Source organism: Papio anubis, chromosome 5 (assembly GCF_008728515.1).
Source record: "Papio anubis isolate 15944 chromosome 5, Panubis1.0, whole genome shotgun sequence".
In the NCBI taxonomy this organism is placed as follows: domain Eukaryota; kingdom Metazoa; phylum Chordata; class Mammalia; order Primates; family Cercopithecidae; genus Papio; species Papio anubis.
This window is the reverse complement of record NC_044980.1, coordinates 138,855,196-138,881,032: the sequence shown is the minus strand read 5'-3', so window position 1 is coordinate 138,881,032 and position 25,837 is coordinate 138,855,196. Positions and strand designations below refer to the sequence as shown.

The 25,837-nt window shown below is 38.7% G+C and overlaps 1 protein-coding gene across 5 annotated transcripts in view; it reads left to right on the top strand.

Moving 5' to 3' along the window:
- LARS1 (leucyl-tRNA synthetase 1) overlaps positions 1-25,837 on the top strand; it is a 69,060-nt gene that overhangs the window by 25,293 nt on the left and 17,930 nt on the right. For 4 of the 5 annotated variants that reach the window (XM_003900299.5, XM_009209326.4, XM_017960014.3 and 1 more), the window contains 14 exons: positions 3,064-3,151; positions 3,233-3,309; positions 3,805-3,858; positions 5,035-5,175; positions 7,618-7,695; positions 12,460-12,545; positions 12,635-12,700; positions 12,822-12,904; positions 13,630-13,768; positions 14,106-14,318; positions 16,886-16,943; positions 20,542-20,605; positions 23,133-23,316; positions 25,111-25,201. In XM_003900299.5, coding sequence (XP_003900348.1) covers positions 3,064-3,151; positions 3,233-3,309; positions 3,805-3,858; positions 5,035-5,175; positions 7,618-7,695; positions 12,460-12,545; positions 12,635-12,700; positions 12,822-12,904; positions 13,630-13,768; positions 14,106-14,318; positions 16,886-16,943; positions 20,542-20,605; positions 23,133-23,316; positions 25,111-25,201 — 1,422 coding nt within the window. The remainder of the gene's footprint in view (positions 1-3,063; positions 3,152-3,232; positions 3,310-3,804; positions 3,859-5,034; positions 5,176-7,617; positions 7,696-12,459; positions 12,546-12,634; positions 12,701-12,821; positions 12,905-13,629; positions 13,769-14,105; positions 14,319-16,885; positions 16,944-20,541; positions 20,606-23,132; positions 23,317-25,110; positions 25,202-25,837) is intronic. The other variant, XM_021939833.2, reaches the window with a different exon arrangement.

Here is a 25,837-nt window from a genome sequence, read left to right as displayed (position 1 = left end):
ACATGTTGTAGGAGTAGTTCTTTTTTTATTGTTGTGTAATATTCATTGTATGACTGTATCATGAAGATAGCATATGTGATTTTTGGGTTTCAAATTGGTAAATATCTGGTTGAAAAATATAGGCAGTCCTCCCCAAGAGATTTAATAGCTGCATTAGAGATTATATTATTTTAAAAATACTATTACCTGAATTCCTGGTAATACTAAATTTGGAATTGTAGCTGCTTTTGTTTTTTTTGTGTGTGAAGAAAGTCTTGGTTGATATTAGTTAAATCTGGATGGTTACACGACTCATCTACTTTATTTTATTTTTATTTGTTTTTGTAGACAGTTTTGCTTTTATTGCCCAGGCTGGTGTTCAGTGGCACAGTCTCGGCTCACTGCAACCTCCACCTGCTGGGTTCAAACGATTCTCCTGCCTCAGCCTCTTGAGTAGCTGGGATTACAGGTGTGTGCCACCATGCCCAGCTAATTTTTTGTGTTTTTAGTAGAGACAGGGTTTCATCATGTTGGCTAGGCTGGGCTCGAACTCCTGATCTCAGGTGATCCACCCGCCTCGGCCTCCCAAAGTGCAGAGATTACAGGCGTGAGCCACTGCACCCGGCCGCATCTACTTTATTATCCGTATTTCTGAGTGTGTTTAATTCCATTTAGTGAATGCTGATCTTTAGTATCTTAAATAATTTTTTAAAAAGAAAAATGTGAGTAGAGTACCATCTCAGTTCTTTTAAATTGAACTCTTTTATTTCTTGTTTTATACTTTCTTTTTATTTGATTGCAATATATTTACAAGTCCCAAAATTCAAAAAACACAAAAAGATACAAAAGCTTCCCATTCTAGAGGTAGTTAGTAATATCTATGTCTTGTGTATCATGGAAATATTTCATGTATACACAAGCGAATATGCATATACTCTTTGTCCCTCTGTTTTTACACAAATGGCAATATGCTTTATATGCATTGTACCACATCTTGCTTTTTTATTTATATCTTGGCAATCATTTTGTCAGTACATAAACAGTTTCTTTATTCTTATTTTTTATAGCTACATAGTATTTCATTGTTTGGCTGTACCACAGTTTACTTAACCATTCTCTATTAATGGACATTTGAATTGTTTCCTGCCTTTTTCTGTTAAAAGCAGCACTGCCACATCTCCTTAGTTCCTAATATTGGAATTTTGTCTGAGAAGTTCTTGGGAACAGTATTAGGGACACACGTATTTTCCTATTCTTAAACTTTTCTCCCTGTTAATTTGAGCAAATTCTGGAGTGAGGGACATGGATGTTATAAATTGCAAAATAGTTTCAACCTTTAAAATAGTTACAATATTTAGCTGTTATCCATATGACTGCAAATTCTATAAAGGCAGGTTATGTGTATATATATGAATAAAATGGAATGGGTGGGAATTATGTGGAAAGGAAAAGCGTGTTCCTTAGCTAGAGCAAGCAGCTGCAAATTCTTTGTTGCCATCTGAGAATCTGGGTCTAAAATTGCTTAATCTTTAGGATTTTTTCAAGTGAAATTAGAACTATCCTTTTACTTTGTTTTCATAATTACTATTTTAAATAGATACATAGTACTCATTCTTGTTCCTGTAACATATTTAGTTAAATCATTTTTTCTCTCATTGAAAGCTTTAGTTGTTTCCAGGCTTTCCTAGTATAATTAACTCAGCATTAACTCAGCATTGGGCAGACTTGTTTAAGAAAAAATAATTTGTTGTTGTTGAGTCTGAGTTACAGGAACATTCTGTGGCTTTTGCTGTGGATTCCTATATTTTCTTCAAGGAATACAATGTCACAAACAATGTATTAGTGTACTCATGTCATCATAACATTGACAGATTTAGTTATTATAATTATCAAAAATTATTTTTCCTGGACGGATGTGGTGACTCATGCCTGTAATGCCAGCACTTTGGCAGGCTGAGGTGGGTGGATCACCTGGGGTCAGGAGTTCAAGACCAGCCTGGCCAACATGGTGAAACTTCGTCTCTACTAAAAATACAAAAATTACCCAGGCGTGGTGGTGCATGCCTGTAATCCCAGCTATTTGGGAGTCTGAGGCAGGAAAATCTCTGGAACCTGGGAGGCGAAGGTTGCAGTGAGCTGAGATCGCACCATTGCACTCTAGCTTGAGTAACAAGAGCAGAACTCCGTCTCAAAAAATAAAATAAACATAAGAATAATTATTTTTCCTCTAGTAGGTATAAAAGAATGTGTTTTGTTTTACTTCATGTGTATTTTATTTATATCCTTTTCCTTATTTTTTTGAGACGGGGTCTCCCTCTGTTACCCAGGCTGGAGTGCAGTGGCGTGATCTTGGCTCACTACAACCTCCGCCTCCCTGGTTCAAGCAATTCTCCTGCCTCAGCCTTCCAAATAGTTGGGACTACAGGTGCGTGCTGCCACGCCTAGCTAATTTTTTGTATTTTAGTAGATACGGGGGTTTCACCACGTTGCCCATGCTGGTCATGAACTCCTGAGCTCAGGTAATCCGCCTGCCTCAGCCTCCCAAGGTGTTGGGATTACAGGCGTTAGCCACCGCGTCCAGCCTATATTCATTTTTTAATTGACAGAAATTGTATTTATGGTACACAACATGTTTTGAAATATATATACGTTGTGAAATGGCTAAATTGAAGTAAATAACAAATTCATATCTTATGTACTTATGTGGTGAGAAGAATTAAAATTTAAATCAGGTGCCGTGGTGTGCACCTGTAGTGCCAGCTACTTGGTAGGCTGAGACCTCAGGAGGCTTGCCTGAACCCAGGAGTTTGAGCCTGTAGAATGCTATGATAGCGCCTGTGAATAGCCACTACAGTCTAGCCTCGGCAACATAGCAAGGCCCTGTCTCTTAAAAAAATCTGCACAGCAATTTTCAAGTATAAAATACATTGTTGTTGCCTAGTCACCATATTGTACAATATAGCTCTTGAATTTATTTCCATATATTTTTGATTACTAGCTTCTCAGGGCTTAAAATATTAACATAGTTTTAATTCTAATGGTCACAATGAATTCACCTTTTATATTGATTTTTTTCTTATGCAGGAAATTCTTGGTGCATCACTTTCTGCACCTTTAACATCATACAAGGTGATCTATGTTCTCCCAATGCTGACTATTAAGGAGGATAAAGGTAAAGAGTTTACTTATTTCTAGAAATATTTTGGTAATCACGTTTTGGTTCTAGTTATTAATTCCACACTTTGTTTTATAGGCACTGGTGTGGTTACAAGTGTTCCTTCCGACTCCCCTGATGATATTGCTGCCCTCAGAGACTTGAAGAAAAAGCAAGTAAGTATCTGAGTTTCATGTTTGTATTTTGTCCTCACCATCTCATTGCTTAGGTACTGCTGAACTACACTGTGGGACTAGGCTAAAAAGCTATGCATTTATCTTTAAACTGCTACCTCTAACTTGTTTCTTGATGTTTATATATTTTCTGTGGTTTGATTTTTAAATTTGTTTCACAGAATTTTGAAAAAGTTTTCTGATATTCACATTTTTATTGAAATCTGGCATATGAACCTCAATGTAAGTGATAGGTGTATGTCTATGTACATTTTTGCTTTTGGCTGTGCAGTTTCATTTAGGCTGTTCACTATAACTTTAGCTATTAAATTTTTGAAGGTTATGGATCCCTTTTGAGATATTTGGTAAAGGTAGAAATTTGCCCTTTATGAAGAGGAGAACAAATAATAGTTTTAAGAAAGTTTAGAGGTTGCTTCTCTCAGTGATTCTACCAGTGAAGTGTTGATCATTAGTGTTAACTTGCAAATTTTTCTGTAGGCCTTACGAGCGAAGTATGGAATTAGAGATGACATGGTCTTGCCATTTGAGCCGGTGAGTACATAGATAATTCAGAATATTCACATCCATCTCTTTATCAGAAAAAAAGAAGAGCTGACATGTTTTCCTTGTAACAAAATTAATTGGTGGAGTATGAAAATAAGAGAGAGAGTTTGCTTAAGGATTTACTCACTTTAATTTGATACCTGCTATGGTAGATAAGAGCGAAAGGAAAACTAACAAGCATTTTCTTACTACCTGGCCCCTGCAGTTCGGGAACAAATAGCTTTTTAGCATCTCCAGTTTTATAGTAGCTTGCTTTGCTAGTATGATCAATTTCCTGGCTTCTAAAGACAAAATTTTGCTCTTTTCATGAATGTTTATTTGTAACCATAATAACTTTAACAAAATCCTATACGACTCTGTTTTATGTTTCTTATATTTTCATGTTAGTGTCTATAGACGAAAAACTTTTAAATTACTAGCAAATGATTTTCATTTCATGAAAGATCCAGAGGAATTAATGTAAACCAAAAGCATAACCATCCATGAAACTAGTTGTTTATATCAGCAGTCCCCAACCTTTTTGGCGCCAGGGACTTGTTTCGTGGAAGACAGTTTTTCCATGGACCGTCAGGGTGTGGTGGGGGAATGGTTTTGGGATGAAACTGTACCACCTTAGATCATCAGGCATTAGATTCTCATAAGGAACATGCAACCTAGATTCCTCCATGCACAGTTCACAATAGGGTTCATGCTCCTTTGAGAATCTAATGCCACCCATGATCTGACAGGAGGTGAAGCTCAAGGGGTGATGCTCACCTGTTGCTCACCTCCTGCTGTGCAGCCTGGTTCCTAATGCCACAGACTGGTACCAGTCCACATCCTTGGGGTTGGGGACCCCTGGTTTACATCATTTTGCTAGTTTCAGCATGAATTACTTAGATAATTATATGCCAGTGGAGGATAGAATGCTGGGAAAGGTGTGTGTGGTGGGGAAGGGCATTGGGATTGTTGATACACAGAGTATGGGTGGTTCCTGTGGAGAGTAGGAGGACAAATTTACATCTGGAAGTTAGTCACTCTGTGATTACTTAATGTGTGGCAGTGTCATAATGATATATACAATCTGAAATGACTTAATTGGACATTAGAGGCAAAAGGACTTGTGCCCTATAGACCTATGTGTTCAGTCAGTGTGAACACGTTTCTGATTGCTGTTTGCTGCAGGTGCCAGTCATTGAAATCCCAGGTTTTGGAAATCTTTCCGCAGTAACCATTTGTGATGAGTTGAAAATTCAGAGCCAGAATGACCGAGAAAAACTTGCAGAAGCGAAGGAGAAGTTATATCTAAAAGGATTTTATGAGGGTGTAAGTAATAATTGTTTTTAGTTTTTATTTGATTTACTCCATGCTCTGTGATTTTCTTAATTAGAAAAAATGTAGAAAAATTTAACATAGTTTCAACTATACATTGATTTGAGAGCTTAATATGAGAATGTATTCTATTTCCAAATTTCTATCTTTTGTTTTTGTCATGTCCTTTGCCTAAAAGCATTTTCAGAAATTCTTTTTTGTGCCCTCTAGGAATCTCTGTGGAGTGAATTTCTTGACAAGATATTTCAAATTAGTTCATATTATGCAGTAAACTTCAAAGGTTTATTGAATGGAGAATTCCTGGTCCCTTTTTTACTCTTTTAGTTAGGGAGTTCATATTTTAGATAAGCAGTTTTATCCAGTCCATTAGTTTATTTATTTATTTATTTATTTTATTTTATTTTTTTGAGACGGAGTCTCGCGCAGTGTGACCCAGGCTGGAGTGCAGTGGCGCGATCTCGGCTCACTGCAAGCTCCGCCTCCCAGGTTCACGCCATTCTCCTGCCTCAGCCTCCGAGTAGCTGGGGCTACAGGCGCCCGCCACCACGCCCGGCTAGTTTTTTGTATTTTTAGTAGAGACGGGGTTTCACCATGTTAGCCAGGATGGTCTCGATCTCCTGACCTCGTGATCCACCCGCCTCGGCCTCCCAAAGTGCTGGGATTACAGGCTTGAGCCACCGCGCCCGGCCCTAGTTTATTTATTAATGTCTACTAAATGCCAGGTGAGTCCAACAAACTTGTTCTGAACCATTCTTTTCTCCTAATTGTGCATACGTTAATGTGGTTTACATTTCCATGGAAAGAAGGCTAGGCTAGAGAACATAAAAATCCAAACAAGTTGTTAGGTGCTTCAGATTCAAATATTTTTAAGGACATCAACGAGAATGGTTTTTAGTTTTAGCTTTCCTACATTTTTCTGGATAACCAAGAATTGGTTATGTATCTTGTTTTGAAGTGACACATATTTTGAATGATGATAAAAGCCAACACTTATGCAGCACTTATATATTAATTTACTTAATTCTGAAAATAACCCCTTTCTGAAGTAGGCACTCTTATCCCCAATTTACAGATGAGGAAATGGAGGCACAAAGAGATTAACTGATTTACTTGAGATTAGCCAGATAGTTAGCCAGTAGGAACTGGGATTCAAACTAGGTAGCCTGGCTCTGGGATTTGCGTGTGTGTGTTTGTGTGTGTGTGAGACGGAGTCTTGCTGTGTCACCCAGGCTGGAGTGCAGTGGCACGATCTCAGCTTACTGCAGCCTCCAACTTCCAGGTTCAAGAGATTCTCCTGCCTCAGACTCCCAAGTAGCTGGGACTACAGGCGCGTGCCACCACGACCGGCTAATTTTTGTATTTTTAGTAGAGGCGGGGGTTTCATCATATTGGTGAGGCTGATCTCGAACTCCTGACCCCAACTGATCTGCCCACCTTGGCCTTCCAAAGTTCTGGCAGTATAGGCTTGAGCCACTGCACCTGGTCAGATTTGTGTTCTTTTTTTTTTTTTGAGACGGAGTCTTACTCTGTCGCCCAGGCTGGAGTGGAGTGGCTCAATCTCAGCTCACTGCGACCTCTGCCTCCTGGGCTCAAGCAATTCTCCTGCCTTAGCCTCCCGAGTAGCTGGGATTACAGGCGCCTGCCATCACGCCCAACTAATTCAGATTTTTGTTCTTAATCACTACACTCATTAAATACAACTTTATAATGTTGGATTAAATAGATATTGAAGTATTTTGGTATGTTAGAGGTTTAGAATGTCAAAAGAGAATGCATGTCTCTTCTACCTAAGATAGAAACAATTTGAGAGAAATGTAAGAGTCATGTAGATGAAAATAAGAGTCATGTAGGTGAAAATATCTGTTTTATTACCGAAGAAAGCTGGAAGGGGATTGAGGCTTAATCGATGGCAACAATGGATAAGCTAATACTTTGCCCTAGAATGTAATTGGCCTACTGAGAAAAAGATAGAGGTGAAAGAGTAGGCCTCCTTCTAGGAGCAAGCTTTATCAGATGGCCAGGCAAAGAATACTCACTTGCAGCAGGTGGGTTTAGAAAGAGGAGCCTAATGAGATGAAGCCGAATATGCTTAGTTCCTTCAGAAACCACCAGGAATGAAGTGAGTGAGTGTAGTTGAATTCCGTCCATGTGGAAACTTAAGAAGAAGTGAAAGTGAGTATTCCTTCCTAATCATGCTCACGCTAGGTATCTCAGTGATACATAGTGAGGTGGGTATCACTGACAGAATGATAAGTGTGTTATAAATATTAGTTATCCATGCTATACCAAAATGAAAACTTATTATAAATGTGATAAATTTCATACTAAAAATATTTCAGTGGGCAGAAGCAAATTTAGTTAGGGAAAATTAGGGAAGAAACTCAAGGCGGGTTCTAACTGTTTTATATGTGTTTTTCTCCCTTCTCATCCTTTTAGATCATGTTGGTGGATGAATTTAAAGGACAGAAGGTTCAAGATGTAAAGAAGACTATTCAGAAAAAGATGATTGACACTGTATGTGATAGGCTATGCTCTGAAGGCTGTTTTAGGAGAGCTATTAGTTAATAGACTTGACAGTGTTATTAGCAGTGAGTTCTACAGTAGAACCTGGAGCTGTAATACAGATATAATATAGTTTTAAGGCAAAAATAGACCTATTTAGCAATTCATTTAACTTGAACATCCCATCTATAATGTTGATAAAGGTAGTGTTCTGAAGTTGATGTGTGCATAGCATATACAGAGAACTTTGATGATATTTCTGGCAGTGGCCATTTTAGATACTGGTAGTTACAACCCTTTCTTTCTCTGGTGTTTTTTACCGTCATCCTCCTCTAACCCCTCCATTTTTGTTATAACTCTCTTCTATTTAGCTGAGTTAACCCTTTACATTTTTATTTTTGACAACTTTGTATACCCATAATATAGAGAGACAATGGTCTTTTAGGCTTATTGAAATAAAAAAGCAGCAATTTCCTCATCACTTTTCCATAATTTAAATTTCTTTTCCTTGGGGGGGTAACATGTAATCGTTTTAGTATTGATCTCCATCTCTTTTTTTGAGATGCAGTTTCGCTCTTATTGCACAGACTGGAATGCAATGGCGCTATCTCAGCTAACTGTAATCTCTGCCTCCTGGGTTCAAGTGATTCTCCTGCCTCAGCCTCCTGAGTAGCTGGAATTACAGACGTGAACCACCATGCTGGATAATTTTGTATTTTTAGTAGAGATGGGGTTTCTCTATGTTGGTCAAACTGGTCTCGAACTCCCGACCTCAGGTGATCTGCCCGCCTTGGCCTCCTAAAGTGCTGGGATTACAGGCGTGAGCCACTGTGCCTGGCTGATCTCCATCTCTTACAGATATCTGATCTAAGTGCTTCTAATGTGATTTTTTTTTTTTTTTTCATGGTTAGGTATCAACCACTAACCTCCTACTCTTGGAAGAAGTAGGAGGAAGATCAAGGTTACACTCCTCCCCCTACTTTTTGTTTTCTCTAACGTCCCACATTTATTGGTATATACTACTTCATACCCTGTCTTCTCCATACACTGTAGTTATAAAAAATGTTAGATCAATAGTTATTATTTACATTTTTGAGACATGGCTCATCCATAATGTAGTGTACAATAATTTTTCATCCTCAGCTTTTGGTTTTCCCTGGGATTAATAATTATGTTTTTTAAAAATTCTTAATTTAAAATATACTTATCAGTACTCCATTTCTCAACTCTTTCCCAACTGTCTGTTTCTTTCCTTACTCAGGTCAAACACATCAGTGTGCTTTCAGTTCCACTCAGAGAAAGCTCTTCCAGAGCTCCTCTTGAGCTGGATCTCCTGTTTCCTTAATCCCATGTCTATGTCCTTCTTATATTCTTTCTCACTTTGGTGAAGCTCTGCCTCTGATAGCTTTTCTGATAAAGGGTACCTGGAAGGTAAATTGTTACGACTTTTCAAGTGTGAAATATGTCTTCTATCTTTATATTGGATTGTCTGGGTATAGATTCTGGATTAGAAATAATTTTCCCTTAAAAACTTGAGGGTATTACCTCATCGTCTTTTGGTTCATTGATGCTATTTAGAAGTTGAAAACTCTGTGGTAGTGACTGATGTTTTTGTAAGTAACTTGTTTCCTCTGACTTTGGAGGCTTGTATAATCTTTTTTCTCACCGTGTTCTGAAATTTCATGATTTGCCTTGGTGTAGGTCAATTTTCGTTCATCCTACTGGGTGCTTGGTGGGCTCCTTCAGTCTGGAAGCTTGTGTACTTCAATTTGGGGAACACTTCTTGACTTTTTTCTTATTCTCTATTTTCACTTTTTGAATTCCTGTCATTCAGATATTGAACCTCTTAGATCCTGGCAGTCCTGTTGGTCCTCTTTGTGGGATAGTCCCTCATCGTTTTCTTCTGGAGCATTTGTTTACTATGTGCTTTTATGTACTATTTGTGTGTGTGTGTATGAATACAAATTTATAAAAACTTTTTTTAAAGAATCGTTGTACGGAAAATTGAATATGTATCACCCAGACTCAATAATTACTAATTTTGGGCCAGTTCAATAATTGATTCTTGTTTTCTGATTTTTTTTTTTTTTTTTTAAGAGACAGGGGTCTTGCCATATTGCCTAGGCTGTTCTGGCTTTGGGCTCAAGTGATCTTCCCACCTCAGCTTCTTGAGTAGCTGGGACTACAGGCATGTGCCTCCATGCCTGGCTGATTTGTTGTAGGATGATGTTCTTGTTTCATAGACAAGACGTCTCTGAGGAAGACTGCTGATATATAATATATTTGGGTGTAAAAAGAAATGTGTTTGCATATGGGTAGGACTTGTCACTAGGCTTCACTGGGGGAGATCTAGAAAGGGCCATTTGGGCCTTGGGGCCTGGATGTTAAGTTTTTTTTAGTATTTGCTTTTGGGTTTGTTAGATTTCCCTACAGAAGATTCTGCCAATCTCTAGCTCAAAAGGTCTAAGTGGCCAGGCACAGTGGCTCACGCCTGTAATCCCAGCACTTTGGGAGGCTGAGGCGGATGGATCACTTGATGTCATGTTTGAGACCAGCCTGGCCAACATGGTGAAACCCTGTCTCTACTAAAAATACAAAAATTAGCCAGGCGTGGTAGTGTCTGCCTCTAATTCCAGCTATTCGGGAGGTTGAGGCATAAGAATCGCTTGAACCTGGGAGGCGGAGGTTGCAGTGAGCCGAGATGGCGCCACTCCACTCCAGTCTGGGTGACAGAGCACTGTCTCAAAACAAACAAACAAGAAGTCTAAGCAACTGAGCATTTTGGGAGTTGGATGGGAGAAGATAGCTAGGAATGTGTACCAACATCTCGTGTGTTGACTTTCACTTAACTCCCCTACTTTTACTATGATACTTGGAACTTTGTCTCTAGTTCAGAGACTTTCTTTTACCTTTTCCAGAGAATTAGCCTTTTTTTTGTTTTGTTTTTGGTTCTGGTATAGGTAGGGGCAGTATATGGGGTTCTAACCTCTATTTTATTTTATTTATTTTATTTTATATTTTATTTTATTTATTTTAATCTTATCTTATTTTTTTTAACACTTCCCAGATACCCACTTCTTTAAATGACTTTAGTTGGTGCTCCTCTTTTCAGTCTCACTTATCTCACCTTATCTCTCTTTTCTTTCTCTTTTTTTTTTTCGGAATTTTGCTCTTGTTGCCCAGGCTGCTGGAGTGCCATGGCACAATCTTGGTTGGCTCACTGCAACCTCTGCCTCCCAGATTCAAATGATTCTCCTGCCTCAGCCTCCCAAGTAGCTGGGCGTTACAGGTGTGCACCACCATGCCCAGCTAATTTTGTAGTTTAGTAGAGACAGGGTTTCTCCACGTTGGACAGGCTGGTCTCGAACTCTTGGCCTCCCAAAGTGTTGGAATTACAGGTGTGAGCCACTGCACCTGGACCTTATCTCTATTTCTAGAGCTATTTAATGCCACCAATTTCTGAGACTCTTAGAGGTACTGGAGTACAGAGTGGATTGCTTTTCGGTTTTTTCTATTGTTGTCTTAGGATTTAGATAGCTTTTTAATTTTTGCTAATATATTTGTCATTCATGTTGCTTTTTTGTTTTCAGAATTCAGTTAATATTTTTTCTTCTCTCGTTCATTTTGACTTTGTAGGTTCATGCCATTTGTAAAACCCTCTTGTCTTTTTATTGGAATTTTGAACAGGAGTTAAATGGCTGTTTTTGATCTACCATCTTTAAACCAAAATCTCAGCTATTTAATTTCAGCATGAAGAATTGCATTAAAAACAGAGCAGTGAATCATTTTTTGAATAATAATGCTGAATTTTATTTTTAAAAATTATCCTAGCCTAAAATGTTTAGGATCATCATAGCATTAAGAGAGATTTATATTTGGTAAGAAATCAAAAGCATCATCAATTTTCATGCTTAAAAGTATTTAGGATCATGATAGCATTAAGAAAGATTTATATTTGGTAAAATATCAAAAGCATGGTCAGTTTTCTAGTGGAAATTTTTCATGGCACTATAAATCTTTAGTAACAAGATTTTCTATGTTTAGTGTTTGTATCTCTTTTTTTTTTTAAAGCAGTTATAAGAAGGATGAAAAGCTGCCATAGGGCTGTGCACAGTGGCTCACAGCTGTAATCCAAACACTTTGGGAGGCTGAGATGGAATACTTGAGCCCAGGGATTCGAGACCAGCCTAGGCAATGTAGTGAGACCCCATTTCTATAAAAAAATTTAAAAATTAACTGGGTGGAGTGACATGTGCCTGTAGTTCCAGCTACTCAGGAGGCTGCAGTGTGCAGTAGAAGGGTCACATGAGCCAGGAGGTTGAGGTTGTGGTAAGCTATGATAGCGCCACTTCACTCCAGCCTGGGTAACAGAGCAAGACCCTATCTGTCAAAACAAAAACAAAACAAAACCAAAAAACACAAAACCCCAGAAAACTGTCATAGGAAGCCTAACCTTCAAACCATAGGATTCGAAACTGCTAACCATCTTCTGTGTTTTTTTCCTTTTTGTTCACTTTTTAGTCTTTCACTGAAATGAAATAATCAGTAGGTAGAGAAAGTGATCCACTTGATGAAGATTCATGCCTTTTTAAAAGCAAGTGTTACATAGAAGGAAAGGTAGAAGATAACTGACCCTGGGAAGGTGGGGAAGACATAATGAAAATGTGGGCTTTCAGTTATTGGTGGTATAGCATTTTTTTAAAGTAATTTTTATCCTTGAGGAATGAAGATTGATTTGACATAGTATCTAATATTTGTTTATTTACCTTCCTTTAGGGAGATGCACTTATTTACATGGAACCAGAGAAACAAGTGATGTCCAGGTCGTCAGATGAATGTGTCGTGGCTCTGTGTGACCAGTGGTTAGTCTCTTTTATAGCAAGAAAATTCCCCTAGTCAGTGTACTCATCTTTGACTTAAAAAAAAAAAAAATCAATTTGTTCACTTGTAGGTACTTAGATTATGGAGAAGAGAATTGGAAGAAACAGACATCTCAGTGCTTGAAGAACCTGGAAACGTAAGATGGGAGAAAGTGATGAGGGAGGAAAAAGGAGATGAAAAATGTGGAAAAAATAAAGTTGAAATGCAACAGAAAAGTGAACCAATAAAGATACACTTTGTCTTTTGCTGTTTTCTAGATTCTGTGAGGAGACCAGGAGGAATTTTGAAGCCACCTTAGATTGGCTACAAGAACATGCTTGCTCAAGAACTTATGGTCTAGGTAAACAAACTTGACATTTTTCTGTTTGGATAACTTTGCCAGTTACAAGGAAATATACGTTTTTACCTCCCCCGCCCCCCCCTCAATTCTAGTGTTTTCTGAATTGAAAGCAACAAGTTTTCTTTGGATGGTCAGGAAAACTAGGATATAGTCCACTATCATCTACTATGTGGTAGAAATATGCCTTCTCTAATCTGTATAGATTTTATGGTGTGTCTTTTTTATAGAGAGACTCCAAGCTTCAACCATTTGTCTTTTTTTTTTTTCTTTTTTTGAGACAGAGTCTTGCTCTGTCGCCTAGGCTAGAGTGCAGTGGCGCGATCTCGGCTCACTGCAACCTCTGCCTCCTGGGTTCAAGTGATTCTCCTGCCTCAGCCTCCCGAGTAGCTGGGATTACAGGCAACCACCACCATGCCTGGCTAATTTTTTTTGTACTTTTAGTAGAGACAGGGTTTTACCATGTTGGCCGGTTTGGTCTTGAACTCCTGACCTCAGGTGACCCACCCACCTCGGCCCCCCAGAGTGCTGGGTTTACAGGCTTGAGCCACCGTGCCTGGCCCATTTTGTCTTTTATCTACCATTTTATTTTTATTAATTATTCAAGAATAATTTAAGAACTTCCTAAATAAGTAGCTTTGTAAATGCTATAGCCCTCTTCTTAAAAATGTGGATTCTATAGATGAAATGTCTCTTAGGTTCCTCATGTGTTACTTTTTATTTTTCAGGCACTCACCTGCCTTGGGATGAGCAGTGGCTGATTGAATCACTTTCTGACTCCACTATTTACATGGCATTTTACACAGTCGCACACCTATTGCAGGGGGGTAACTTGCATGGACAGGCAGAGTCTCCGCTGGGCATTAGGTTGGTAAACAGATAAGGGAAAGGAGCATAATTTGTCAGTAAGAGTTGTGATATTTGATTTACATATTGAAATGTTTTAATAAGATTTATGTAGCAGAATTTTGTCATGATGTTTTTGCTTTTTTACTGTTGAACTGGGAAAAATTAATAGATGGCCCCTTACTATCATCATCTATTCTTCATTCTTGTGGAAGCTGTTGTCCTTGTTTGTTCCTGTAACTACATTAAGAAAGAGATTCCTAATCCATCAATACCTGAAGAGATTCAGGTATTGATTCTTCCAAAGAAATTACATATATGTATATATAATAGTTTGTTTTATTTATTTTTAATACAGACCACAACAGATGACCAAGGAAGTTTGGGATTATGTTTTCTTCAAGGAGGCTCCATTTCCTAAGACTCAGATCCCAAAGGAAAAATTAGATCAGTTAAAGCAGGAGTTTGAGTTCTGGTATCCTGTTGATCTTCGCGTCTCTGGCAAGGATCTTGTTCCAAATCATCTTTCATATTACCTTTATAATCATGTGGCTATGTGGCCGGAACAAAGGTGAATGATAAAATAGGTGTGGACTAGATTTATTGATTGTCAATAGTGGTGTTTTGTGGCTTCAAATATCTAAGAAATTATCGCGGACGGGATAGTATAGATTTGCCAGTTACGTTCTTTTTCTTATCTTAAATATGTACTAAAACAGAAAGGCCACCCCCTATCTGTTGCATCCAGAAATCCACATACCTACTCCAAGCACCAAAGCATGTCATATTTCAGGTGCATTGCTGGTCTGCTAGTAATTCATTTGACCTGTTAAATGCAGGAATTATTCTAGAACATTAGAATTGGAAAGAACTTTCTCTTTAGAGCAGAGAGCCCCAAGGTTCCAGCATTAGTTTTAGTAACATTCTGACTAGAGTCTGTTTCTTCAGAGGAATCCTTCTGTCCTTTTCCCTCTTTACCCAGACGTGTCTACTTTTCTCTCTAGTCCCTCAAGTAGCTGAGGAAACAAACCTCTTTGTTCAAATTTTATTTCATAAAACCAAAACAATTTCTTATGCCTTCTTGTATTTAGAATAAAATTACATTTTTTCCCTCAAGAATAAAATGAAGATTTTGAAGTAAAGAAATAAAATAATTTTTTTTTTGAGACAGAGTCCAGACTGGAGTGCAGTGGCATGATCTCGGCTTGCTGCATCCTCTGCCTCCCGGGTTCAAGCAATTCTCCTGTCTCAGCCTCCCGAGTATTTTTTATTTTTTATTTTTTTGAGACAGAGTTTTGCTCTTGTTGCCCAGGCTGGAGTGCAATGGTGTGATCTCAGCTCACTGCAACCTCCGCCTCTCGGGTTCAAGCGATTCTCCTGCCTCAGCCTCCCAAGTAGCTGGGATTACAGGCATGCACCACTATGCCTGGCTAATGTAGTATTTTTAGTAGAGATGGGGTTTTACCATGTTAGCCAGGCTGGTCTTGAACTCCTGACCTCAGGCGATCCACCCACCTTGGCCTCCCAAAGTGCTGAGATTACAGGCATGAGCCACTGTGCCCAGCCCAGAGGAATAAAATAAATTTAATGTCGTTCATACACTACTTGTCATCCAGTGTTATTACTTACCTTATTTATTTATTTATTTATTTTTCGACAGATTCTCACTCTGTTATTTGGGCTGGAGTGCAGTGGCACGATCTTGGCTCACTGCAGCCTCGACCTCGCGGACTCAAGTGATCCTCACACTTCAGCCTTCCGAATAGCTGGGACTAGCCACATGTCACCTTGCCTGGATAGTTTTGTTTATTTTTTTATAGAGACGAGGTCTCACTTTGTTGCCCAGGCTGGTCTCAAACTCCTGGACTCAAGTGGTCCTCCTGTCTCAGCCTCCCAAAGTACTTAGATTTCAGGTGTGAGCCACCGTGCCTGGCCCTACTATTTTTCTCTATTGTTTACAATGCATTTTTAGGCAAATTGGATATCTCAGAAGTATTCTTTACCAATAAGTTGAGTCTTCATTCCTTTGCACCAATTTTTTTCACATTTGTTAGGTTTTTAAAAATTACAGATAAGTGATGACATCAAGAGCTTATGCCAGGTACTTTTTAAATCACTTTTAATAACTTTTTATGACAGCTTTTCGAGGAAGGTCTTTAATATCCATGTCTATAGGCAGGGAACTATACTGAGGAATAAAGAGGAACAAATCATAACCCAAAGCTACCCAGCTAATGAATGTTAGTACAAGTATGCAAACCCAGAGAGATTGGCTCCAGAACTCTTGCTCTCAACCCCCCATATGATCTCATTGCTAGAATGAATGAATGGCATGTACATAGTTTGAAAATTTAAAGAGTACATAAAGGCAAAAAGTTAAAAGTTAACTTTTACCCTTGCCTGCACACTACTCTATTTCCCAAAACTCATCATGATACTATTGGTTTCTTGTGATTTTATATACCAGCATCTGATATCTCTATTTATTTGTTAATATATACAAAGGTACCACATTGTTTACACTGTTCTGTCTTATGTTTTCACACACACACGCGCGCGCGCGCACACACACACACACACACATATATATATTTTTGAGATGGAGTCTTGCTTTGTCACCCAGGCTGGAGTGCAGTGACGCGATCTTGGCTCACCGCAACCTCTGCCTCCGAGGTTCAAGCAACTGTCCACCTCAGCCTCCTCAGCAGCTGGGATCACAGGCGCCCGCCACCACACCCGGCTAATTTTTGTATTTTTAGTAGAGATGGGGCTTCACCATCCTGGCTAGGCTGGTCTTGAACTCCTGGCCTTGTGATCCTCCCGCCTTGGCCTCCCAAAGTGCTGGGATTACAGGCGTGAGCCACCGTGCCCGGCCTTCACATATATTTTTAAGATCTTTTTATATCCATACTTGTAGCCCCACCTAAGTAGTTACATCATTGTATACCTGTATCCTAGTTTATGTAGCCAGTCCTTTGCTTTGTTTTCATTTCCCATTACAAAAAGGACTACAGTATATATCCTTGCACTTTTATCTCAGCAAACCTTTATGAGTGTATTAGCTTTTACCTCAAAATTTTAAGCCAGAACTATCATCTTTGTTTCTTATTTTCTGTCTTTAAACATTTATCTGTGAAGTGACAAATGGCCTACAGCTGTGAGAGCAAATGGACATCTCCTCCTGAATTCTGAGAAGGTAAGGCTTATTGCATCTTGAAAGTTTAAAACTCTGCGGAAGGCTTTTCAGATTTAGGGTATTGCACTTTTTTTTAATGTGTGTAAGAAATAATGTGTCCAGATGTGGTGCCTTGTGTCTGTAGTCCCAGAGCTTTGGGAGGCCAAGATGGGAGGATCATTTGAGGCCAGGAGTTCAAGACCAGCCTGGACAACATAGTGAGACCCCATCTCTACCAAAAATTTAGTAAATAAATAAGAAATAATATGAATTAATCAGAGTTGAAAACCTTCTAATTAGCATATTTAGGACTAAGCATAAATTAATTTTTATCTTTAAAATTGAGCAAGGGGAGTAGATAGTATTAATTGAAGGGAGAGATAGGGAAAAGTTACCTATTTGTAACATTTGTATTTAGAGTGGCAAAAGGTGACACAAATTGTGACTGAAGTAAAGAGAGAAAAAGACAGACACAAGGACAGGAATCATAAAGAGCTTAGCATTGTGACCCAGAAGAGTTTTCTTTTCCTTTTTTTTTTTTTTTTGTGATGGAGTCTCACTCTTTCGCCCAGGCTGCAGTGCAGTGGCACGATCTTGGCTTACTGCAACCTTCACCTCCCAGATTCAAGCGATTCACTTACCTCAGCCTCCTGAGTAGCTGGGATTACAGACCTATGCCACCATGCCCAGCTAACTTTTGTTTTTTTCCGGAGAGATGGGGTTTTGCCATGTTGGCCAGGCAGGTCTCGAACTCCTGGCCTCAAGTGATCCACCCACCTCAGCTTCCCAAAGTGCTGGGATTACAGGCATGAGCCTTTGTACCCAACCGGTTTTTAATTTTTATTTTTAAACAAATCCACTTTTATTTATTGACTTTTCATTAGTTTAAATCCTTGAGGGGTATAGCATCACTCAGATTCTGTGTCCAATACCTTTAGCAGGAAGATCATTTAGGAATTTGGCATGAACCATGCTACTGTTCCCGTGGGGCCCAAGTTACCTTTCCCCAGATTATTCTGGTTTTGTTTGGTTTGCTGCCAGGAGTCACTGTCTTGTTCTTTGCTTTGTATACATAAGCCCATCTCTTGCCCAAATAGAATTCTATTTCATCTTGAGCATAAATACCTTCATTTTTTTTTTTTTTTTTTTTGAGATAGAGCCTCGCACTGTTGTCCAGGCTGGTATGCAATGATGCGACCTCAGCTGGCTGCAGCCTCCACCTCCCGGATTTAAGCGATTCTCCTGCCTCAGCCTCCCGAGTAGCTAGGATTACAGTTGCCTGCCACCATGCTCGGCTAATTTTTTTGTATTTTTAGTAGAGACTGGGTTTCACTATGTTGGCCAGGCTGGTCTTGAACTCCTGACCTCGTGATCCACCTACCTCAGCCTCTCAAAGTGCTGGGATTGCAGGTGTGAACCACCACACCCAGCTGACACCTTCAATTTTAAGAAGAGCTGTGTGTTCTGGAGACACTGCTCATAGCCAGCTAAAATGGCCTTGGACCATAGCCTTCCAGCCATATTTCCTTTTAGAAGTCCTGCTCCCAGCAGGCCTCCATAGGATCCAAGATGACAGAAAGAGCTATTTTTTTAAGTTGAGAAAATGGCTCGGTGCTTTTTGTTTTATACTGTGACTGGCCACTAAATTAGTAGAATGATAGAATTTTGGAGTCTGTAAGATTTTTAGGTGTCACTTAATGCTCCTTCCTAAGCAGTATAGTAGTCCTCTCCATGCTTCTACTGTTACTATCCCTACTGTTACTGTTAATGATATGGGTGATTTTTTTTTTAAAACAGACTACATAGGACTTTATCTTATTAATCAATATTCTCAACATGAGGTTATGCAAACTTGACAGACCCCTCACTTGCCCCTATCATACTTCTGTGCAAATTAGAGAAGGGCACCCCTCCTTGACTTAAAAAAAAAAAGGTACAAAATTATTTATTCCTTATTAATAAAAATGGTAACAAATTAGGATTTGTTACAACCAGTGAATTTTACTGTAACCAACAGAATAGCAATGACAGTATTAGTTGTATAAGTATCTACGTCATAATGAAAATAGTTGTAGGGGGCTGGGCATGGTGACTCACACCTATAATCCCAGCAATTTGGGAGGCCAAGGCGGGTGGATCACTTGAGTTCAGGAGTTCGAGACCAGCCTGGCCAACTTGATGAAACTCCATCTCTACTAAAAATACAAAAAATTAGCCGGGCCTGGTGGCAGGCACCTGTAATCCCAGCTACAGGCTGAGGCAGGAGAATTGCTTGAACCCGAGAGGCAGAGGTTGCAGTGAGCCGAGAACGTGCCATTGCACTCAGGCCTGTGTGACAAGAGTGAAACTCCATCTCAAAAAAAAAAAAAAAGAAAAAAGACAATAGTAGATTTAAACAAAGGGTGGATGATATAAATTGCATTATGTAACATCAGACTTAGCCTGTGCCCTAATATTGAAAGGTAATAAAAAAAAATTACTTTAAGATAATCTGTGGCTGGGTGCTATGGCTGACGCCTGTAATTCCAGCACTTTGGGATGCCAGGGCGGGCAGATCATGAGGTCAGGAGTTCGAGACCAGCCTGACCAACATGGTGAAACCCCGTCCCGACTAACAGTACAAAATTTAGATGGGAATGATGGTGCGTGCCTGTAATCCCAGCTACTCAGGAGGTTGAGGTAGGAGAATCCCTTGAACCAGGGAGGTGGAGGTTGCAGTGAGCCAAGATTACACCACTGCACTCCAGCCTGGGTAACAGAGCAAGACTCTATCTCAAAAAAAAAAAAAAAAAAAAAAAAAAAAAGGTAATCTGTATATTAGAAAAACTGCTGTTTAGAAGCACAGGTGATTTTAATAGATTTTGTTAGATCAACAAGGAACTTTTGATTATTGAACTAGTTTCTTCTTTGTAAGTCAGAGAGGAGCAATACATTTATTCTTGTTAGAACTTGACATTTTCTTTGGTCTGTCTGAATGTTGTACTATCCTGATTTTATTAGAACAAGATATGTATTGCCATGTAGTATAAAAGAAAACTGGTATAATCATTTCCTTTTGATATCAGCATAGTTATACTAATGACATACAGTTTTAAAACAATAAAGATTGCTAGGCTGTGAGTGGTGCTTCTTCAGATGCATTGCCCTAAGACAGAGCACAACTTGAACAACCAATTATTGTGACCCTAATGATAGGAGGGTTCCTAAAATCATAATTCCAACCCATGAGCGGATCCGTTCCATTTCTGAATGATTCTAATTGCCGTAAAGCTCTTTCTTAAGTAACCAGCTGGTGTTCCAGAGTTAGAGCGGAATCATTACACATATCTAACCCAATTACCAGGAGACAGTGTAGGCTGAATCAGTGGACTGAGTGTAAGTCTGGAGGTCCTCTCCTAGCTGCGTCACTGAGCTGAGTAACCCAAACAAGCCACTTTATTGGGTGAAATTCAGTTTTCACCTCTCTAAAATTAGTGTAATATGTCTTTTCCTTTCCATATTTCGAATTCCTTTTTGTTTTTATCTGGCCATGGCCAACCTAGTTAATTTATTTGACTGATTTGGTTTATTTTATTTATATTACTACTATTAATGCTTGATCACTGACTCTCTATTTCAGATGTCAAAATCCACAGGCAACTTCCTCACTTTGACCCAAGCTATTGATAAGTTTTCAGCAGATGGTGAGTAAACGTTTTTCTTATTGCTGTTCCATAGGGTCCAGTTCTCCTTAGATTATAGAAGACACGTTAAAATTGGTGTTTTAATTTTAACTTTCTGTTTTGCTTTTAACAAAATTTTAAAATATTAATGTTTCCTTTGTTGGAGAGCAACATGATATTTAATATATAAGAATTGCTGACATGATGTGTTCAGGAACAAATCAAGCTGAAGTTACTTTGAGTCTTCTTTTAATGAACTCATTATCATTGCTAAGATTCAAGACTTGTTTTGTAGAGATGTTGAGTATGGGCCAGGCATGGTGGCTCATGCCTGTAATCCCAGGACTTTGGGAGGCTGAGGTGGGTGGATTACCTGAGGTCAGGAGTTCAAGATCAGCCTGGCCAACATGGTGAAACCCTGTCTCAACTTAAAAAAAAAAAAAAAATAGCTGGGCCTGGTGGCGGGTGCCTGTAATCCAGGCTACTTTGGAAGGCTGAAGCAGGCTGAGGCAGGAGAATCGCTTGAACCCGGGAGGTGGAGGTTGCAGTAGGCCGAGATCACACCACTCCAGCTTGGTCAACAAGAGTGAAACTCTGTCTCAAAAAAAAAAAAAAAAAAAAAAGTTGAGTATGTAGGAAGCTTTTCCAAGATATTTCCTCTGTATTTGGTATTCCATTCTTATTAACTGAGACAGAGTCTCGTTTTGTCACCCAGGCTGGAGTACAGTGGCATGATCTTGGCTCACTGCAACCTCCGTCTCCGGGGTTCAAGCAATTCTCATGCCCCAGCCTCTCAAACAGCTGGGATTACAGGCATGTGCCTGCACGCTTGGCTAATTTTTGTATTTTTAGTAGAGATGGGGTTTTGCCATGTTGACCAGGCTGGTCTCGAACTCCTGGCCTCAAGTGATCCATCCTCCTTGGCCTTCCAAAGTGCTGACATTACAGGCATGAGCCACCGTGCCTGTCCTGTATTTAGTATTCCTAAAGGTGTCTTGAACCTGGGAACATTGATTTTTTCAGAAAATTGTTTTTTTGTCTGGCCTAAGTCCTATTACATTTTATTATTATTGTGTCAAGAGAAGAGATGCACTATCCTGAAAGAACCATTCATTTCTTATATAATTAGTCATTGGTCTTCATGGTACTTCTTTTTATTGGCCATGGCTAACTCAGTTTGTGTTCTCAGTATTTTGATTGGACACCAAAGTCAAAGAGAGAACTGTATCCAAATAATAGAGTTAGTCTGTTTCTTACAAGTTATATAAGCAATTATAAAACCACTTTATGTATATATTAGGATTGAATAAATAAGTAAACAGGTAGATAATGAGAACCTCTGCCTCATGGAGCTCACTATCAGAAAAAGAAGCTATTAAGTAAGTAAAGAGAATATGCTAGAATGAACCCAATCATGGAGTCAGATTGGATTTGGTGATAAAAGTATGAGCTCATGATTGTTATTTTGTGTATAGATATATAGATATAAAAATAAACAGCCGGGCATGGTGGCTCACACCTGTAATTCTAGCACTTTGGGAGGCTGAGGCGAGCGGATTACCTGAGGTCTGGAGTTTGAGACCAACCTGACCAAAATGGAGAAACCCTGTCTCTACTAAAAATACAAAATTAGCTGGGTATGGTAGTGCTTGCCTATAATCCTAGCTACTCAGGAGGCTGAGGCAGGAGAATTGCTTGAATCCGGGAGGTGGAGGTTGCACTGAGCTGAGATTGTGCCATTGCATTACAGTCTGGGCAACAAGAGCGAAACTCCATCTCAAACAAACAAACAAAAAACATAGATATGTGTATGTATGGGTTAGTATACAAATATGAACTGTTAAGTGGAAAAGGCAAAGTGTAGAACCTGAATGCTTTGATTGGACACCAAAGCTAAAGACAGAAAGAACTACATAATGAGTTCCCTCTTTTTTTTTCAACAATATAGTGTTCCATTATAGGGATATCCTACAGTTTAATTGATGGACATTTAGGTTTTTTTTTTTTCAATATTTTAGAATGGAAGATTTTGGTAGTACTGAGAGATGAGAATTGAAAAAGTAAAGTTTTATTAGTAGTAAACTTGTAAGAACCTAGTTTCACAACTGAGAAAAATTCATATGTGTTTGTACACATAAGGCACCAGTGTGTATTCTCATGCATTAAAATATATTTTGCTACCTCTAAATGAGGCTGAGATGTTGATAAGAAAACCACAAAGAAACGTGTATCTTTATCCCCAGTTTATCATTTTCTATCTCTGCCTCAGTAAAGATCACTTTATCTCATTAACTCAACATGACTGAGAAGAAACACATATTGGTGCTTAGTGGATGCAAATCAATATGAATGGCTCGAATATTTTAACATCACTTTTAGGGATGCTACTTTTTAGTGATTTTAATTTTTGTTGTTGATCCAGGACAGTCCTTTAAAGCATTTGTTAATTTATATATGGGCTTTGCAAGGTACCCAGCTGCACACAAAGGACACAATTGATACTCAGTAACCATATTTTTAATTCATTGACTTTTTTTTCTTCTTCCAGGAATGCGTTTGGCTCTGGCTGATGCTGGTGACACTGTAGAAGATGCCAACTTTGTGGAAGCCATGGCAGATGCAGGTATTCTCCGTCTGTACACCTGGGTAGAATGGGTGAAAGAAATGGTTGCCAACTGGGACAGCCTAAGAAGTGGTCCTGCCAATACTTTCAATGATAGAGTTTTTGCCAGGTAATCTCTAGATCCCAATCATTTTGTGTTTTAGAGTTACTTAGTCGTGGTGCATTTTTAAGTTTTCTTTTTCTTTTTTTAATAAAATAAACTAATGATAATAATAGCTAGTATTCATTGAAGGCTTACTTGTGCCAAGTACTATGCTGAGTATTTTGTGTCCATTATCTGACTTTAGCCTCAAAGCAACCTTATATAATACAGGTATTACTAGCTCTATTTTATAAATAAAGAAACTGAAGCTTAGAACAATTAAGTATTTCCTTAAATGCCTTAAAAAGCCAGTAGTTGCAAACTTGGGATATGAACTTGCTTCCGTCTGTCTTGAAAGTCTGTTCTCATAACCATTTTACCATGTTGTCTTGTTTTAGAGTAGGGCAAAATGGTTAAAGGAAAAGTAGATTAAAAGAAAAGGATAAATATCTTTGGAGTCATCCTACGCGCTGGTATTACAAAGATGAATAAGACATGATCCTTCCTTATTGTCTCGCAAGAGAGACAAGCACCCAGTTTTTAAGTACAATAATAGAGATAAGGAGAATTCAGAGATATCATGTGACTTCTGGGTTTCTTTCTTTTTTTTTTTTTTTTTCCGATACAGAGTCTCGCACTGTCACCCAGGCTGGAGTGCAGTGGCACAATCTTGGCTTACTGCAACTTCTACTTCCCAGTTTCAAGCTATTCTTCTGCCCCAGCCTCCCGACTAGCTGGGATTACAGGCGCCTGCCACCATGTCTGGCTAATTTTTTTGTATTTTTAGTAGAGACAGGGTTTCACTATGTTGGCCAGGCTGGTCTCGAACTCCTGACCTTGTGATCCACCTGCCTCGGTCTCCCAAAATGCTGGGATTACAGGCGTGAGCACCACGTCCGGCCAAATTCTGGGTTTCTTGAAAAATAAACAAGTGTTTTCAGGGAGAGGAGAAAGTGTGGATAAACCATGGAAAGGGTCTGATATTTATTTGAAGTACATTATCTGATGGGCAGAGGTAGGAGATGAAACAGGGTGGGGCTAGATTAGGCCAAATTAAGAAGGACCTGGATTGGTATGAGAAAATTTTTTTCTAATGTCCAGTATTAGTTATTGTAAATGCAATAATTAAAACCTAGCTATGGCCAGGCACTGTGGCTCATGCGTGTAAACCAGGCACTTTGAAAGGCTGAGGTGGGAGGATTGCTTGAGCCCAGGAGTTTGAGACCAGCCTGGGCAACAAAGTGAGATCCCATCTCTACAAAAAAAAAAAAAAAAAAAAAAAAATTAACTGGGTGAGGTGGCTTGCGCCTATAGTCCTAGTGCTTGAGAGGCTGAGGTGAGAAGATCCTTTGAGCCTAGGCATTCGAGGCTACAGTGAGTTGTGATCATACCACTGCATTCTAACCTAGGTGACAGAGACAGGACTTGTCTCAAAAACAAAACAAAATAAAACAAAAAAAATTCTAAAACTTAGCTACAATATTAGTTAAGCTATTTTCATATTACATTTTGGGCTTTATAAGAATAAAGTGTCCATCAAGAAATTTCTAAACAAGCATCACTTATTATGTCGTAAACAGGAGCCCTAAGCAGTGTCAGATGACAGTACTTAAGGATGGATACACAATAGAGAGACTGCAGTAGTTTGTTTTAAGGAACACAAAGGTGGTGTTGTGTTGAGCAGTTTTAAATGTTTCGGGCATTGTTCTCATTTTACTGCTTAAATAAGCAGTATTTTAAATTTGTATATGCAGCAGTTTTTTATAGCTATGTATAAGTGCCTTTAAACTCCATAACCTTTTTTTTCCCCCTATTCAATAGTGAATTGAATGCAGGAATTATAAAAACAGATCAAAACTATGAAAAGATGATGTTTAAAGAAGCTTTGAAAACAGGGTTTTTTGAGTTTCAGGTAGGCTGTTGATTCTTTTGGTAGCTATAAAACATGTCAGTGTGAACATTATGTATTTTCCCCCTTTTTTCTTCCTGCTGTAGCACAATTACTCGCCTAAGTATAGACTGAAAATCCTGCCAGAAAAATTTTAAAGTCTTCAATAAATTGTGATTTTAAGTTATTTTCTTTGGTATTTTTCTATTATGTCCATTTAATTTAAATAATTCTGCTCCTAGTTAAGCTATGAGCATTCATATAAAGGAGATTAAAACTAAAATTCAGCTATACTTTCCAGGAAAACATTTCAAAATTGATAAAAACGAAGGCAAAATTGTGATTAATTGCTATTAGTTTGAGAGCAAGTGTTTTCTGAGGTTTTCCACAAGGTGTCAGTATTTCCTTAAGTTTGGCATTTAAAGTGCTTAAAGTAAAAATGCAGCTTTACGCAATGAGCTATGTAAAATATCACATTGAGATTTATGTAACTTGGTTTTCAGAGATGTGGTTAAATAAGGATAAATGGCTGAGCATAGCAATGTGTTGTATTTATAGTCTTTTTTCATATTTAATATCCTATATGCTGCTAAGAGCAGTCACCCTTAATATACAGTTAAAGTTGTTCAACTTTTATGTCTCAGTTACAAACTGTCTGTA